The sequence below is a fragment of the Dipodomys merriami genome, unplaced genomic scaffold (assembly GCF_024711535.1).
Source record: "Dipodomys merriami isolate MVZ:Mamm:240054 unplaced genomic scaffold, mDipMer1.0.p SCAF_357, whole genome shotgun sequence".
Classification (NCBI taxonomy): Eukaryota; Metazoa; Chordata; class Mammalia; order Rodentia; family Heteromyidae; genus Dipodomys; species Dipodomys merriami.
In genome coordinates, this window is record NW_027205126.1 from 36,807 (window position 1) to 49,212 (window position 12,406).

Sequence of the window (12,406 nt, forward strand, 5' to 3'; positions counted from 1 at the left end):
CCATGTTGGATCATGAAATGAAACATTCAGGAGGAGAGAACATCAAATAAGCCTGGGTTGTTGTTTTTTTAATAATCATAACGGTGTATTCCACAATGGAATGCTTAATTATCTTGTTTCTTTTTAATAAGAACACAATAACCATCCTCTACGTTGTATACTATCCATCTCATTTCTTTGCTTTAGTTTTTGGCTATTAGGGCTTGAATTAAGGGCCTCAAACTTGTTTGTTCAGCCTTCTTGCTCACGGGTGGTTCTCTACCACTTAACCCATACCTCCAGCCTAGCTTTTTCCTGGTTAAATGGAGACAGTCCATTTGATTTTTTTCTTCCCAAACTGGCTTCAGATTTCAATCCTCCAGATCTCAATCTCCTCAGTAGCTAGGATAACAGTTAGGAGCCACTGGTTTCATTTATTTGCAATTAGCTAAATAAAATCTAATCCCAACTGGTAAATGTATCTTTTTCAGACTATATGCCCTCTAAGAAAAAGGACTTTCTAAGCTGGGCACTGATAGCTCACATCTATAATTCTAGCTACTTGGGAGGCTGATATTGGAAGGATAGCAGTTCAAGGCTATCTAGAGCCTATGGTTTTAGAACAACTGCAAGGCCAATTGTTTTTTCATCTGAAAACCTAGTTAGGGTAAACAAATCACAGGCAGATTTAAAGGGAAATAATAAAAAGTAAATGCCCTTAATCATTACTTACATGGCTACAAAATCACATGTACAAAAAAATTGTATCACTACAACCTAACTGAATCTAAGCCCACAAAAAACCACCTTTTTCCTGAGAAAGCTTTTCCTCCTGGCGCTGATGGTGAGGTTTATAAGGTGCTGCCCCCTGACTGAGTCCTTCAGCTACAAAGCCATCCAGAAACGATAAGGATGCATCTACCTGTATTAAAAGTTAAGCAAAAATTACTGTACATCCATATATCCTTAAAAATCTTAAGTAAAAAAACAGAAGCTTTAATTCTAACAATCTACCCAACTCTAGCTTTCTGAAACATCAGCTCACCAAGCTAAGAACCAAGCAATGTAAATCTTTTGTGTTAGTATTAATTTTACTCCAATGCAGGGAAAGCAGATGCTTTTGAGCATCTGTTAGGGCATCTATCAGGTGCTATGAATGAGAGAAAGACAAACTCAATTTCCATCCTCAGGAACCCTATAAAGAACAAAAGAAACATACATGCATACTACAAGTCAGATTGACTGTGTTAGTTTTCTGTTGCTAGGAGGCCAAAATGTGTTGGTAGGGCTGTTGCCTTCTGGATGTTGGAGGGGAGAATCAATTCCTGTCTCTTTCAGATTCTAGAGATGCTGGTATTCTTGGGCTTATGGCCACAACATTCTACTCTTTCTTTTTGCTGTTTCTTTGCCTTTTCTCTGATCCTTGAGATTATTTTGAATCATGACCACCTAGCTAACTTCCTTTCATAACATTATACCTACATTTTAACACTTAATCTAACACAATTTAGCGCAAATTTTAAAAACATGGAACTCAGATGTCTTACCACCAAGTCTTCACAACTCCTATCACGTGGAAGCAAGCTCTTCATAAGCTCTACATTCTTATGCAAATATTTTAATTCAAATGCATGCTGCCTCATACAAGTATCCAAAGATGTGGTAAATTCTTGGATTAATTTCTCAACTATATCAGCAGAGTGTGCTTGGGGTGTCAACTTGGTTACAGCAGCAATTAACCAGGCTTTTGTTTCTGAAGAAATGGACTCTTTCATAAGTAAGTTGTAGAGCCTGGTTATAATCTCCTCTGGTGTTTCTTTATCTAAGAGGTAGGAATATTCGCCTAAAACCTGTGAGAAAAAAGGAGATGTTATATCAAGTTACACTGTATTCTATTCTATACTCAGAAACCTAAAGTGCCTACTGAAACAGTATATTTAGATTAAATATACTCCCTTAGTGAATAAATAATTAAAGAAACAAAGTATAAGTTTTAAGTTTAAGAGTACATGAAAAATTACAAACTCCATACAAAAGAAATGGAATTCAATACAGAAATATTTTCTACATCTTTATCATTAATAATATTAAGCAAAATACCTTTATAAGTTATTTTCTTCTGCACATCCAAATTAGTTTTACAAGTACTTTCACACTGTTACTAAATGAAAACAAATGGAACTCTCATGTTAGCATACTTAAGATTTCATGAAAGATGGCCTTTTGTTCTCTAGCTTCATGTAAAAAACACAACACACTATAAACACAAATGGATATTTAGGCAAACACCATATTCAAAGACAAGACAAATGAGGTGTCAGAAAGAATAGAGAAGTAAACAAATAAGAGAAAGAATGTAATAATGGACAAAGAAAATGGACAGCTGAAGGACTTAACAAAGTACAACTGAATGATGTCATGGAGGAAATATATAGTCATATTTAGTTTTTATTTTTAAAAAGTTACAAAAATTTATGATGTAAGATAGTTTGCTCACCCAACTCATAACTTGAAGAAATCTCTGTGGGTATAATACATTTTCCATATCGAGTAAAGTGAGGTAAGACTGAACTGCATAGAGTCTTAATTGATGATTTTCTGTTTCATCATCAAAGCCTACAAAGAAATTGAAACACCATTTTAATATCCCAAAATTTTCATATGGCTCTGTACTATTATTTTTTAAATTTTATAATCATTACTAACCTTCTGCTAGCAGCCTCAGAAAGTTATTAGGAATATCAGGGTGCATTACGTCTCCACCCACTGAAAACACAGCATTCATTGTCTGAATAAACCAAGAATTATCGGGAGCATATGTGTCCACAGTGTTAAGAATAAGTATACTTCCAAATTAATTAAAATTATCCTTTTTGCAGCAATCCTTACAAAATAATCCCAATTCAGCCTACAGTGGCACTTTTATCTTTAACCTCTGCCACCTCTACTTTAGTTCTATACTTAACTTTTCATAAAATGAGTACTCAATAATATTGAGTGGGGAGTAGCTCGATTCAAAGTACACTATACATATCTACAGAATTATCAAAGTCAAGCCTCCTTGTACTACTCACATACACTAGTAAGTTTAGTAAACTTAATAATAAACTGAGTTATATACCATGGTAATAAATATTCAATAAAAAATACAAATTAATTCAAATAAATGAACCACCTAAGGTCAAATAAATAATGGGAAATTAGATCCATGTCAGATAGGCTAAGTGTTGTAGTGTGAATATTTGAACAAGTGATTTAACCTCTTTTCTATTATATTTCTCATCAGTTCTAAAGTTTCAGTATTGTGCTCTATAACAAGGTCTAGATCATAATTAAATATAAGCAATTCAAAGAATTTGATTAATGTTATTCATTCATTATTTCTTGGGATTAAACAACACATGTCCTTCAAAAAAAAAACAGTAATAGCCGGGCACTGGTGGCTTACACCTGTAATCTTAGCTACCCAGGAGGCTGAGATATGAGGTTCATGGTTCAAAGCCAGCATGGGTAGGAAAGTCCATGAGACTCTTTTCTCCAATAAACCACTCAGAAAATTGGAAGTGGCACTGTAGGTAGCTCAATGGTAGAGTACTCGCCTTGAGCTGAAGAGCTGAGGAGAGCACCCAGGCCCAGAGTTTAAGCCCAGACCGGAAAAATAAATAAATAAATAAATAAATAACTTCCTTATGATTTGTAAGGTTCCCAGCTTTAAAAAAAATAAAAAAGGGGGACTGGGAAAGTGGCTCAGTGGTAGAGTGCTTGCCTCGCATGCATGAAGCTCTGGGTTTGATTCCTCAACACCTCAACACAGAAACAGAAAATACTAGAAGTGTCGCTGTGGCTCAAGTGGTAGAGAGCCAGCCTTGAGCTGAAGAGCTGAGGGACAGCACCCAGGCCCGGAGTTCAGGCCTTCAGGCCCCACGACCAACAAAAATAAATAAATAAATAAAAATTAAAAAGGGTGACATATACAAAATTTTAACAGGAGATTCTAACTATTTTAATGTGACAGCTTCCAGTATAAACAAACAATAGGGGCTGGGAAGGTGGCTCAATGGTAGAGTGCTTGCCTTGCATACATGAGGTCCTGGGTTCGATTCTTCAGCAACATGTAAGCAGAAAAAGCCAGAAATGGCGCTGTGGCTCAAGTTGTAGAGGGCCTTGAGCTGAAGAGTTGAGGGACAGTGCCTAGGTCCAGAGTTCAGACCCCACAACCAACAACAACAACAAAAAATATCACAAAGGGTGCGTTTTAGGACACCCATCCTTCTCCAAAGGCAGGAACTTCTACAGAATCGAAATGGAGCAGGAGCAGCTGGGCGCCAGTGGCTCATGCCTATTATCCTAATTACCCAGGAGGCTGAGATCTGAGGATCATGGTTTAAGCCAGTCTAGGCAGGAAAGTCTGTGAGAGTCTTATCTCTAATTAACCACCAGAAAACCAGGAGTGATGCTGTGACTCCAAGTGTTAAGAGTATTAGACTTGAGTAAAAGAGCTCAGGGACAGTGCCCAGGCTCTGTCAAGCCCCACGACCAACAACAAACACACAGACAAATAAATATTTGAAAAAAGAATGTTTAAAAACCAAGAATGAAAGGTACTGCAAGGTCCCTAGAGCCAACATTCAAGTCTGTACCAATCATTTTAAAATAACTGTATAACCAAAGGTATTTTATGACTCATAGTCAAAGCAAAGGATATTTCTCAGCCAGTTCAGCAATTTTGCCAACCAAATTGACAATGATATACTCTTCTTTACTCTGATGTAAATATTCAAGCATTTTCTGGACAATAACTGTTACATTCTGTGTGTTTGTAATTCTATAAAGAAGTTCCAGTGTCTATTTAGCAAAGAAAAATAAAAACAACATTATTAATTGACTCAGGATAACATCAATAGACACAATAACATATTTGGTTACAACACAATTAAATGGCTTACTTTTTTCATACATCTACTAGGTAGTTAATAGATGATCAAGAAATACAAACATCTAAAAACCGTTTAAAGTGGAATTGTCAAAAAGTAAATTGATCACAATTATTATTGAGCTAATTAGGATCAGACAATTACACATGTCAAAACATGTAATGTAAAAACTAAAAAGTTAAAGGTTTATATTTTCTCAAAATATAAAAATTTAGCCAGGTGCTGGTGGCTTACACCTATAATCCTAGCTACTTAGGAGGCTGAGATCTGAGGATCATGATTCAAAACTAGCCCAGGCAGGAAAGTCCATGAGACTCTTATCTCCAATTAACCACCTGAAAACTAGAAGTGGCACTATGACTCAAGTGATACAGTGCTCACCTTGAGTTGAAGAGCTAAAGGACAATGCCCAGGCCCAGAGTTCAAGCGCTATCACCACCAACAACAACAAAAAAAGCTTTTAAAATTCAAGTTCATGATCTTTTAAAAATTAGTCACTAAGTGTTCACAGTATTCACTCAAGCTGTATTTTATCTCCCTGCTTATAAGATATTTATATATTTATTATATTCTCTCCTTTTTATCATTACATTTTTTTTTTCTTTGTGCCAATCCTGGGGCTTAGGGCCAGGGTGCTGTTCCTGTTCCACTAGTTCAAGGCTAGTGCTCTACCACTTGAGCCACAACTCTATTTCTAGCTTTTTGGTGGTTAATAAGAGATAAATATCTCATGGACTTTCCTGCTCAGGCTGGCTTTTGAACCATGATCCTTCTGATGTCAGTCTCCTGAGTAGCTAGGATTATAGGCATGAGGCACTTGTGCCAAGCTTTACCTTTATTTTATTTATTTTTTTTGGTCAATCGTGGGGCTTGAACTCTGGGCTTGGGCGCTGTCCCTGCACTCTTCAGTCAAAGCAAGCGCTCTACCCCTTCCTTGAGCCACAGCACCACTTCCGGTTTTCTACCCGGGATGGCTTTGGGCTGGCTTTGAACTGCGATCCTCAGATCTCAGCCTCCTGAGTAAGCTAGGATTACAGGCATGAGCCACCAGCACCCTAACCTTTATTATTTTTAAAAACCAGGAATAACCAGGGGCCAGTGGCTCACACCTGTAATCCTAGCTACTCAGGAGGCTGAGATCTGAGGATCTCGGTTCAAAGCCAGCCCGGGCAGGCAATAAACCACTAGAAAATCAGAAGTGGCACTGTAGCTCAAGCTGTGGAGCACTCGCCTTGAGCTGAAGAGCTGAGGGACAGCGCTCAGGCCCCAGAGTTCAAGCCCCACAACTGACCAAAAAAAAAGAAAAAAGAAAAAAGAAACAGGAATAAATTTGGCTTGGTGTGATGACATACTACTGTTATCCCAGCTACTTGGGAAACAAAGATAGGAGGACTGCAGTTCAAGACTGGCCCAAGTGAAAGGCTTTTATATATGTAAAATTGGTCCATCATAAATTATACTGTTTATAATACATACTCATAAGATGACCTAGTACTAGAATTCAGGTTCTCATATCATGTTTAGGCTATAAAGACACTAATTAATGCAGATAGATAACTGAAATTAAACTCTTGAATTTGTCATCTAAAAACACTTTTATGAGCCATGTATGGTGGTATATGTCTATAACCCCAGCACCTGAGAGGCTGAGACATGAAGATTATGAGGTCACGTCTAGCCTAAGCTGCCTAGCAAGATGCTATCTCCAAACATAAAACTAAAACAAAATACAAATTCTTGTCACTGTTGACAGAATTCAATATACAGAAAAGTTAAAAGACATAATCTGCCACTTTAATCTCTCTCTAGAACACCAACCAAAAGTTTAGAAATGTTAACACTTTACGTACACTATTCAAAATTCCAGTTTACCTCTCTTTTAATAATGGGATCAGGATGGTCTAAGCATTCAATTATTGTCATCTGGTGTTGAAGAGCCAGAGTGGGATCCTGTTGGATGACATAGGTAAGAGCCTTCAGTCCTAGACACAAAGATTACATTACATGAAGTGACTTACAACAAGTACCCAGCAAATTTCAAACACTGTTTAAAATTCCTAGCAAAAAAGCCAATTTCCTTACCTAGATACTTGAGGTTTATTTTAGGTGACAGAACAAATTTTCCTATGCATTTGGCTGCCTTCTCAAGCAAATCTGATTTAGGATAAATAGAATAGACTGTGTGCACACATTCAAACAGAATAGCTGAAGAAGAAAAACATAAAAATGGCAGACTTATTAAGGCTCAAGAAAGAATACATTTCTGTAAGACTTAAACAAAATTTTCTACAGAAAATTTTCAAAGAAGAAATCTTTATTGTTTTCAGTCTTACTTTATTAGAATTTAAAAAAATTATATTACCAGTAATAAGACTGAGGCATTCACTTATGCACAAAGTATTTATCAAACCCCTCATGTGTGCCTGATAAATATTAATACCATGGAAGCAGCAGTGAGCAAAACTCAAAACACCTTCCCCTCCATAAGCTACCATTCTAATGGACATGCAGACAATCTTTCCAAAACTCCTTGAGGACTTTAAAATATTTTGCTTTCAAATAGTTTCTACCACTTATGTACAGAAATTATGTATGTAGTTTACTGCAATATAATAATTTTAAGTTGGCCTGAGTTTCAAAGAGAGGGTTATTATTCAAAAATCTTGCAATTACTTTAAAATTAACCTTTAATATATAAAGCATTCTATTGTACCTCTTGTTGGTGTGCTAGATGGACTTTCTAATAATGTCATGAGTCTTAACACTTTAGTGATTAAAGGAGACACTAATTTTTTTTTTCCAATTCCTTAAAAAAAAACATGAGTTGGGCCGGGTGCTGGTGGCTCATGAGCTACTCCGGAGGCTGAGATCTAAGGATCATGGTTTGAAGCCAACCCAGGCAAAAAAGTCCCTGGGAGACTCTTATCTCCAATTAACCACTTAAAAACTGGAAGTGGAACTATGGCTCAAAGTGGTAAAGAGCTAACTTTGGAGCAACAGAGCTCAGGGACAGTGCCCCAGCCCTGAGTTCAAGCCCCACAACCAACAAAACAAAACAAAACAAATGAACTGGCTGGGCAGCGATGGCTCATGCCTATAATTCTAGCTACAAAGGAGGCTGAAATCTGAGGACCTCAGTTTGAAGACAGCCCAGGCAGGAAGGTCTGTGAGACTCTTATTTCTAATTAAAAAAAAAAAAAAAAAGAGTCAGAAGTGGTACTGTGGCTCAAACTATAGAGTGCTAGTCTTGAGCAACAAAAGCTCAGGGACAGTGCCCAAGCCCTGAACTCAAGCCCAGGACCAGTACCAAAGAAAAAGAAAAACCAAAGTCCTATGAGTTGAGGAACTGGAGCTTTGCCATGATCAGAAGAATCACTGAGACACATTAAAGTGCTGTATGTCCTAAAGAGTCACAGTATCAGAAATGAGACACAGCACTAACACAGAATCAGACTTAAAAGCAGATCTATGCACTGGGCACAGCTCCACTTGCCTAAGATCCTCACCACTCAGAGGGGAGGGCAGGAAGATGGTAAAGTAGAAGCCAGCTTGAGCCACACAATGATACTCTGAGTGGGTACTGGAGAACCAAAAATCTGAAAATACCAGCAGGCACACAAAAACATCCCAAGACAGGTTTGTTTTCAATTGATAACAATAAATTTAACTCAATATTAGAAAAGGTAATAGTTTCAGAGTATTACTATTATTCATAGTTTCTAACATAGATTTAGCCTACAATACTAAAAACATTAGTTATTACAAGAACATGTATATGTTACCTACCGTAAGTGACATTGTGATTTAATTCAGCTCTTCGTAAGGATTCATCAAGAACATCATACATTAATTCACTTGTCCTGTTTAAAAGATATTTTATTTGCAGTAGAATTACAGTATTCTAACCCAACAAAACATAGTTTTTCAAATTTCTCTCTCTTTAAAACTGAGGATCTACAGAAGAGAAGTGAAAGAAATTCATTTTATAGTAAAGTTATCAAACTTTACTTCAAATGATTTCATTTGCTCTTTTCCTGAGTTGAATTTCCTGTTCTACCAAACTTGGCTAGTTAGCAACTGAGGAAACACAGAGTTCGGTCAACTCTTCCCTCATCTGGTCCTAGTAGTCAAACCAGGTTATAATCTGCTTAAACAAATAAAATTTTTGTAACGTATAGTAATTTTTGTAACTATAGTAATATCTTTTAAATAGTATATTATCTGTTTTCTTAACCAGCTTGTTTTTTTAAAAAATATTCAAATACTAGTCTTTCCCCATAGAACAACTAGGTTCTTTAGCAAGAAAAATGTAACCTTCATTTATTTCTTTTTTTTTTTTTTTGGTTCCGGTCATGGGGCCTGAACTCTGGGCCTGGGCACTGTCCCTCAGCTCTTGAGCTCAAGGCTAGCACTCTACCACTTGAGCCACAGCACCACTTCCGGCTTTTTTCTTATTGCTTATGTGGTGCTGGGGAATCGAACCCAGGGCCTCAGGCATGCAAGGCAAGCACTCTACCACTGAGCCACCTTCCCAGCCCCACCTTCATTTATTTCTAAAATTATTAAATTTTATATGTAGCAGCTACCTGTTTTTATGGTTGCTGATAACAGAAACAGCACGTAGTTTGAGACAAACAAAAAATCATGCAGTGCTTAAAGTGCCAGAGTACTCAGCCTCCAAGCCTCTAAAATTCCTGGCCAAGAAATCAATGTGAAAATTATTGCTTCCCAGTTGGTATTTTTGTATGCTTTACAAATTCAAAAAACAGTAATGGAAAAAAGACTAGCAGCAGCTGGGCACCAGAGGCTCATACCTGTAATCCTAGCTACTCAGGAAGCTGAGATGTGAGGATCACAGTTTGAAGCCAGCCCAGGCAGACAAATCCAAAATCTCCAATTAACCACCAAATACCTAGAAGTGGAGATGTGGCTCAAGAGGCAAGTGCCATCTGTGAGCAAGAATGCCAAATAAGAGCACGAGGCTCTGAGTTCAAGTCCCAGTATAAGCAAAAACTAAAACAAAAACACCGTTAAGTTATATACAAAGGTGTTGTAGAGAAATGATGCTATAAAACAAAAACATCAAAATAACCTGAGGATGTATAAATTTGATACCATGCACATTATGTTCCCTTCAGAACATTATGTTCCCTTCTTTTCTTTTTACAAACACATAAGTAGAAAAGTCAATTTTATGTACAAGTACTTTCATTCCATCTTGACAATCTAATAATGAGACTATAGAACCACAGCATAAAACACATTATACTATTTAAGCCTTCTTCCACCATGGCAGGTCTTACCAATCCTAAATAGCCAAAAATCAGCCAGGTGCCAGGGGCTCACACCTGTAATCCAAGCTACTCAGGAGGCTGAGATCTAAAGATCATGGTTCGAAGCCAGTCCGGGCAAAGAAGTCCATGAGACTCTCATCTCCAATAAACTATTTGGTAGAGTGCTAGCCTTGAGCAAAAGAAGCACAGGTACAGGGCCCAGGTCTTGAGTTCAAGCCCCAGTACTGGCACCAAAAACAAAACAAAAACAAAAAAGCAGCCAATACTATAAAACACAAGAAAATATTCAAATGGTAAGAAAAAGGCTTTTCGGGAAATTTTTTTCTTTCAATACTTTTAGAATCCTATTATGAAGTGACATTTTTACTCTGTCATATTGAGCTTATCATTTCTTATAACTTACAAGATTTATGTTGAAAAAAATATAAGTGGAGAAAAGATAGAAGAAAACATAGCTAAGTTGTACAACATTATACTCTTTATGTATCCATTTCTGAACCTAGCCTAATTACTATTCCACGGAGCTCTTCGAAGATAAGGAATCTTACTCAACTTTGTATATTCTTCAAATGAATTAAATAAAATTCTGTAAGTAAATTCCTTAACATCAAAGAGCATTATCTTTTTTAGAGGATAAGCGATAAAACCCCAATACTAAATTTTAAAATAGAATTCCAGCTGGGGACCAGGAGCTCACACCCATAATCCTAGCTACTCCAGAGGCTGAGCTCTGAGGATCATGGGCCTAAGTCAGGATAGGCAGGTAGTAAAGTCAGTGAGACTCTTATCTCCAATTAACTACCAAAAAAAGCTGAAAGTGGGGCTGTAGTTCAACAAAAGCTCAGAAACAGAGCCCAGACCCTAAATTCAAGCTCCAGGACTGGCATTAAAAATAAATAAATGCATTAAATAAATAAATAAGTAGAATTCCAGTGAGCTCAAACTAGAGCTCTCTATTAGCATAGTGTGGAATTACATAAAATAAAATTAGGAGAAACATTTCTAATGTGAATTTCCTCATCACTTTGGGTGTTGCAGCACTCCAATCAGGACTTGAGACTGATACACACAGGAAAAAGCTGACACAGTAATCAAAAGTGATACAGCCCAATTAGCACTGAGGAAGAGTTCACAGAAGATTGGTTCTGGTACGAAGATGAGAAGACATTTCTAGGAGCAATATAGGAGAAAACAGTCCCTCTGTAGAACTAGGCTAGAAAATTAGAACATGTATACCCCATACTATGACATCAATGTCAGAACATTGATTAGCAAGTCTTTTCTCAATATATAAGACTCAAACCAAGCCTCTTGATTGTAAAGGAACTAATATATAGTTGGATTTGCTCAAACAATAAAGGGGAAAAATCATGTATATATGCCCACAGAAAGAGAATGACAAAGTAAATGTGAATAATTGATGAGGTAGACAGGATGTGTAAAAGGACCTTCAGTATTACCTCATGGACTACTCAAAAATTTATGAACTTTTCACATTCATTGATCACTATTAAGTCAACAAAGCACTGGCAGAATGTGGATGATCATGAAACCTCTAAGTGACTAAAGCCTAAGCCAAAGTAAGACTAAAACCTCCAAGTGACTAAGTGCTACAGTATGGAGTCATTAAGTAACTTACTTAGAATGGTTTACCTTTGATCGTCTTTTCCTAGAAGTCCTAGTATTCTCAAAAGCTGAATCTGTAACCATGGTGCTGGCACATTGTGGTAATTGAAATCTACTGGGAGCTTTCCTCCAACTACTTGCTTTAAAATGGTTACAAAACTTCCAGTCAAGTCTTTATATCCAGATGGGTTCTCCTACATAAAAAAAGCAACTTTTTGATGATGTCTTATCAAATATGAAATAGGCTTGGTTGAAATGTCATATAAAACCTCCCTTAAAACATGCTCATTTAGTTTATGTTCACATTTAGTTTATGTTCACATTTCTTCTACGTTAAGACTCTTCTGGCTACCTAACCCAAAGATGAATCATCCCCAGAAAAGCTTGCACACTCTCTACTTTTTCCTTCACAGTTTAATCACATTTTAAAAGTTTTATAATTACATCACAGAATCCTTACTAGCCAGTATTAGGAAATAAAGTATAAAGTGAAAATTATTGGCATATTGAAAAAAAGCAGTAACACTATGACTCAAGAAAAATCAAGGCCTGTTTGCAATTTCTGAACTGTGT

At 36.8% G+C, this 12,406-nt stretch overlaps 1 protein-coding gene across 1 annotated transcript in view; it reads right to left on the bottom strand.

Annotated features, from left to right (window-relative positions):
* The window catches only part of LOC138804112 (AP-4 complex subunit epsilon-1), a 45,080-nt gene that overhangs the window by 16,495 nt on the left and 16,179 nt on the right, over window positions 1–12,406 (bottom strand). Inside the window, exons 7-15 of the mRNA XM_069988373.1 lie at window positions 11,861–12,027; window positions 8,700–8,773; window positions 6,996–7,118; window positions 6,786–6,895; window positions 4,685–4,824; window positions 2,686–2,798; window positions 2,477–2,595; window positions 1,527–1,829; window positions 787–901 (exon numbers count right to left, since the gene is read on the bottom strand). Of these exons, the coding sequence (XP_069844474.1) occupies window positions 787–901; window positions 1,527–1,829; window positions 2,477–2,595; window positions 2,686–2,798; window positions 4,685–4,824; window positions 6,786–6,895; window positions 6,996–7,118; window positions 8,700–8,773; window positions 11,861–12,027 (1,264 nt within the window). The remainder of the gene's footprint in view (window positions 1–786; window positions 902–1,526; window positions 1,830–2,476; window positions 2,596–2,685; window positions 2,799–4,684; window positions 4,825–6,785; window positions 6,896–6,995; window positions 7,119–8,699; window positions 8,774–11,860; window positions 12,028–12,406) is intronic.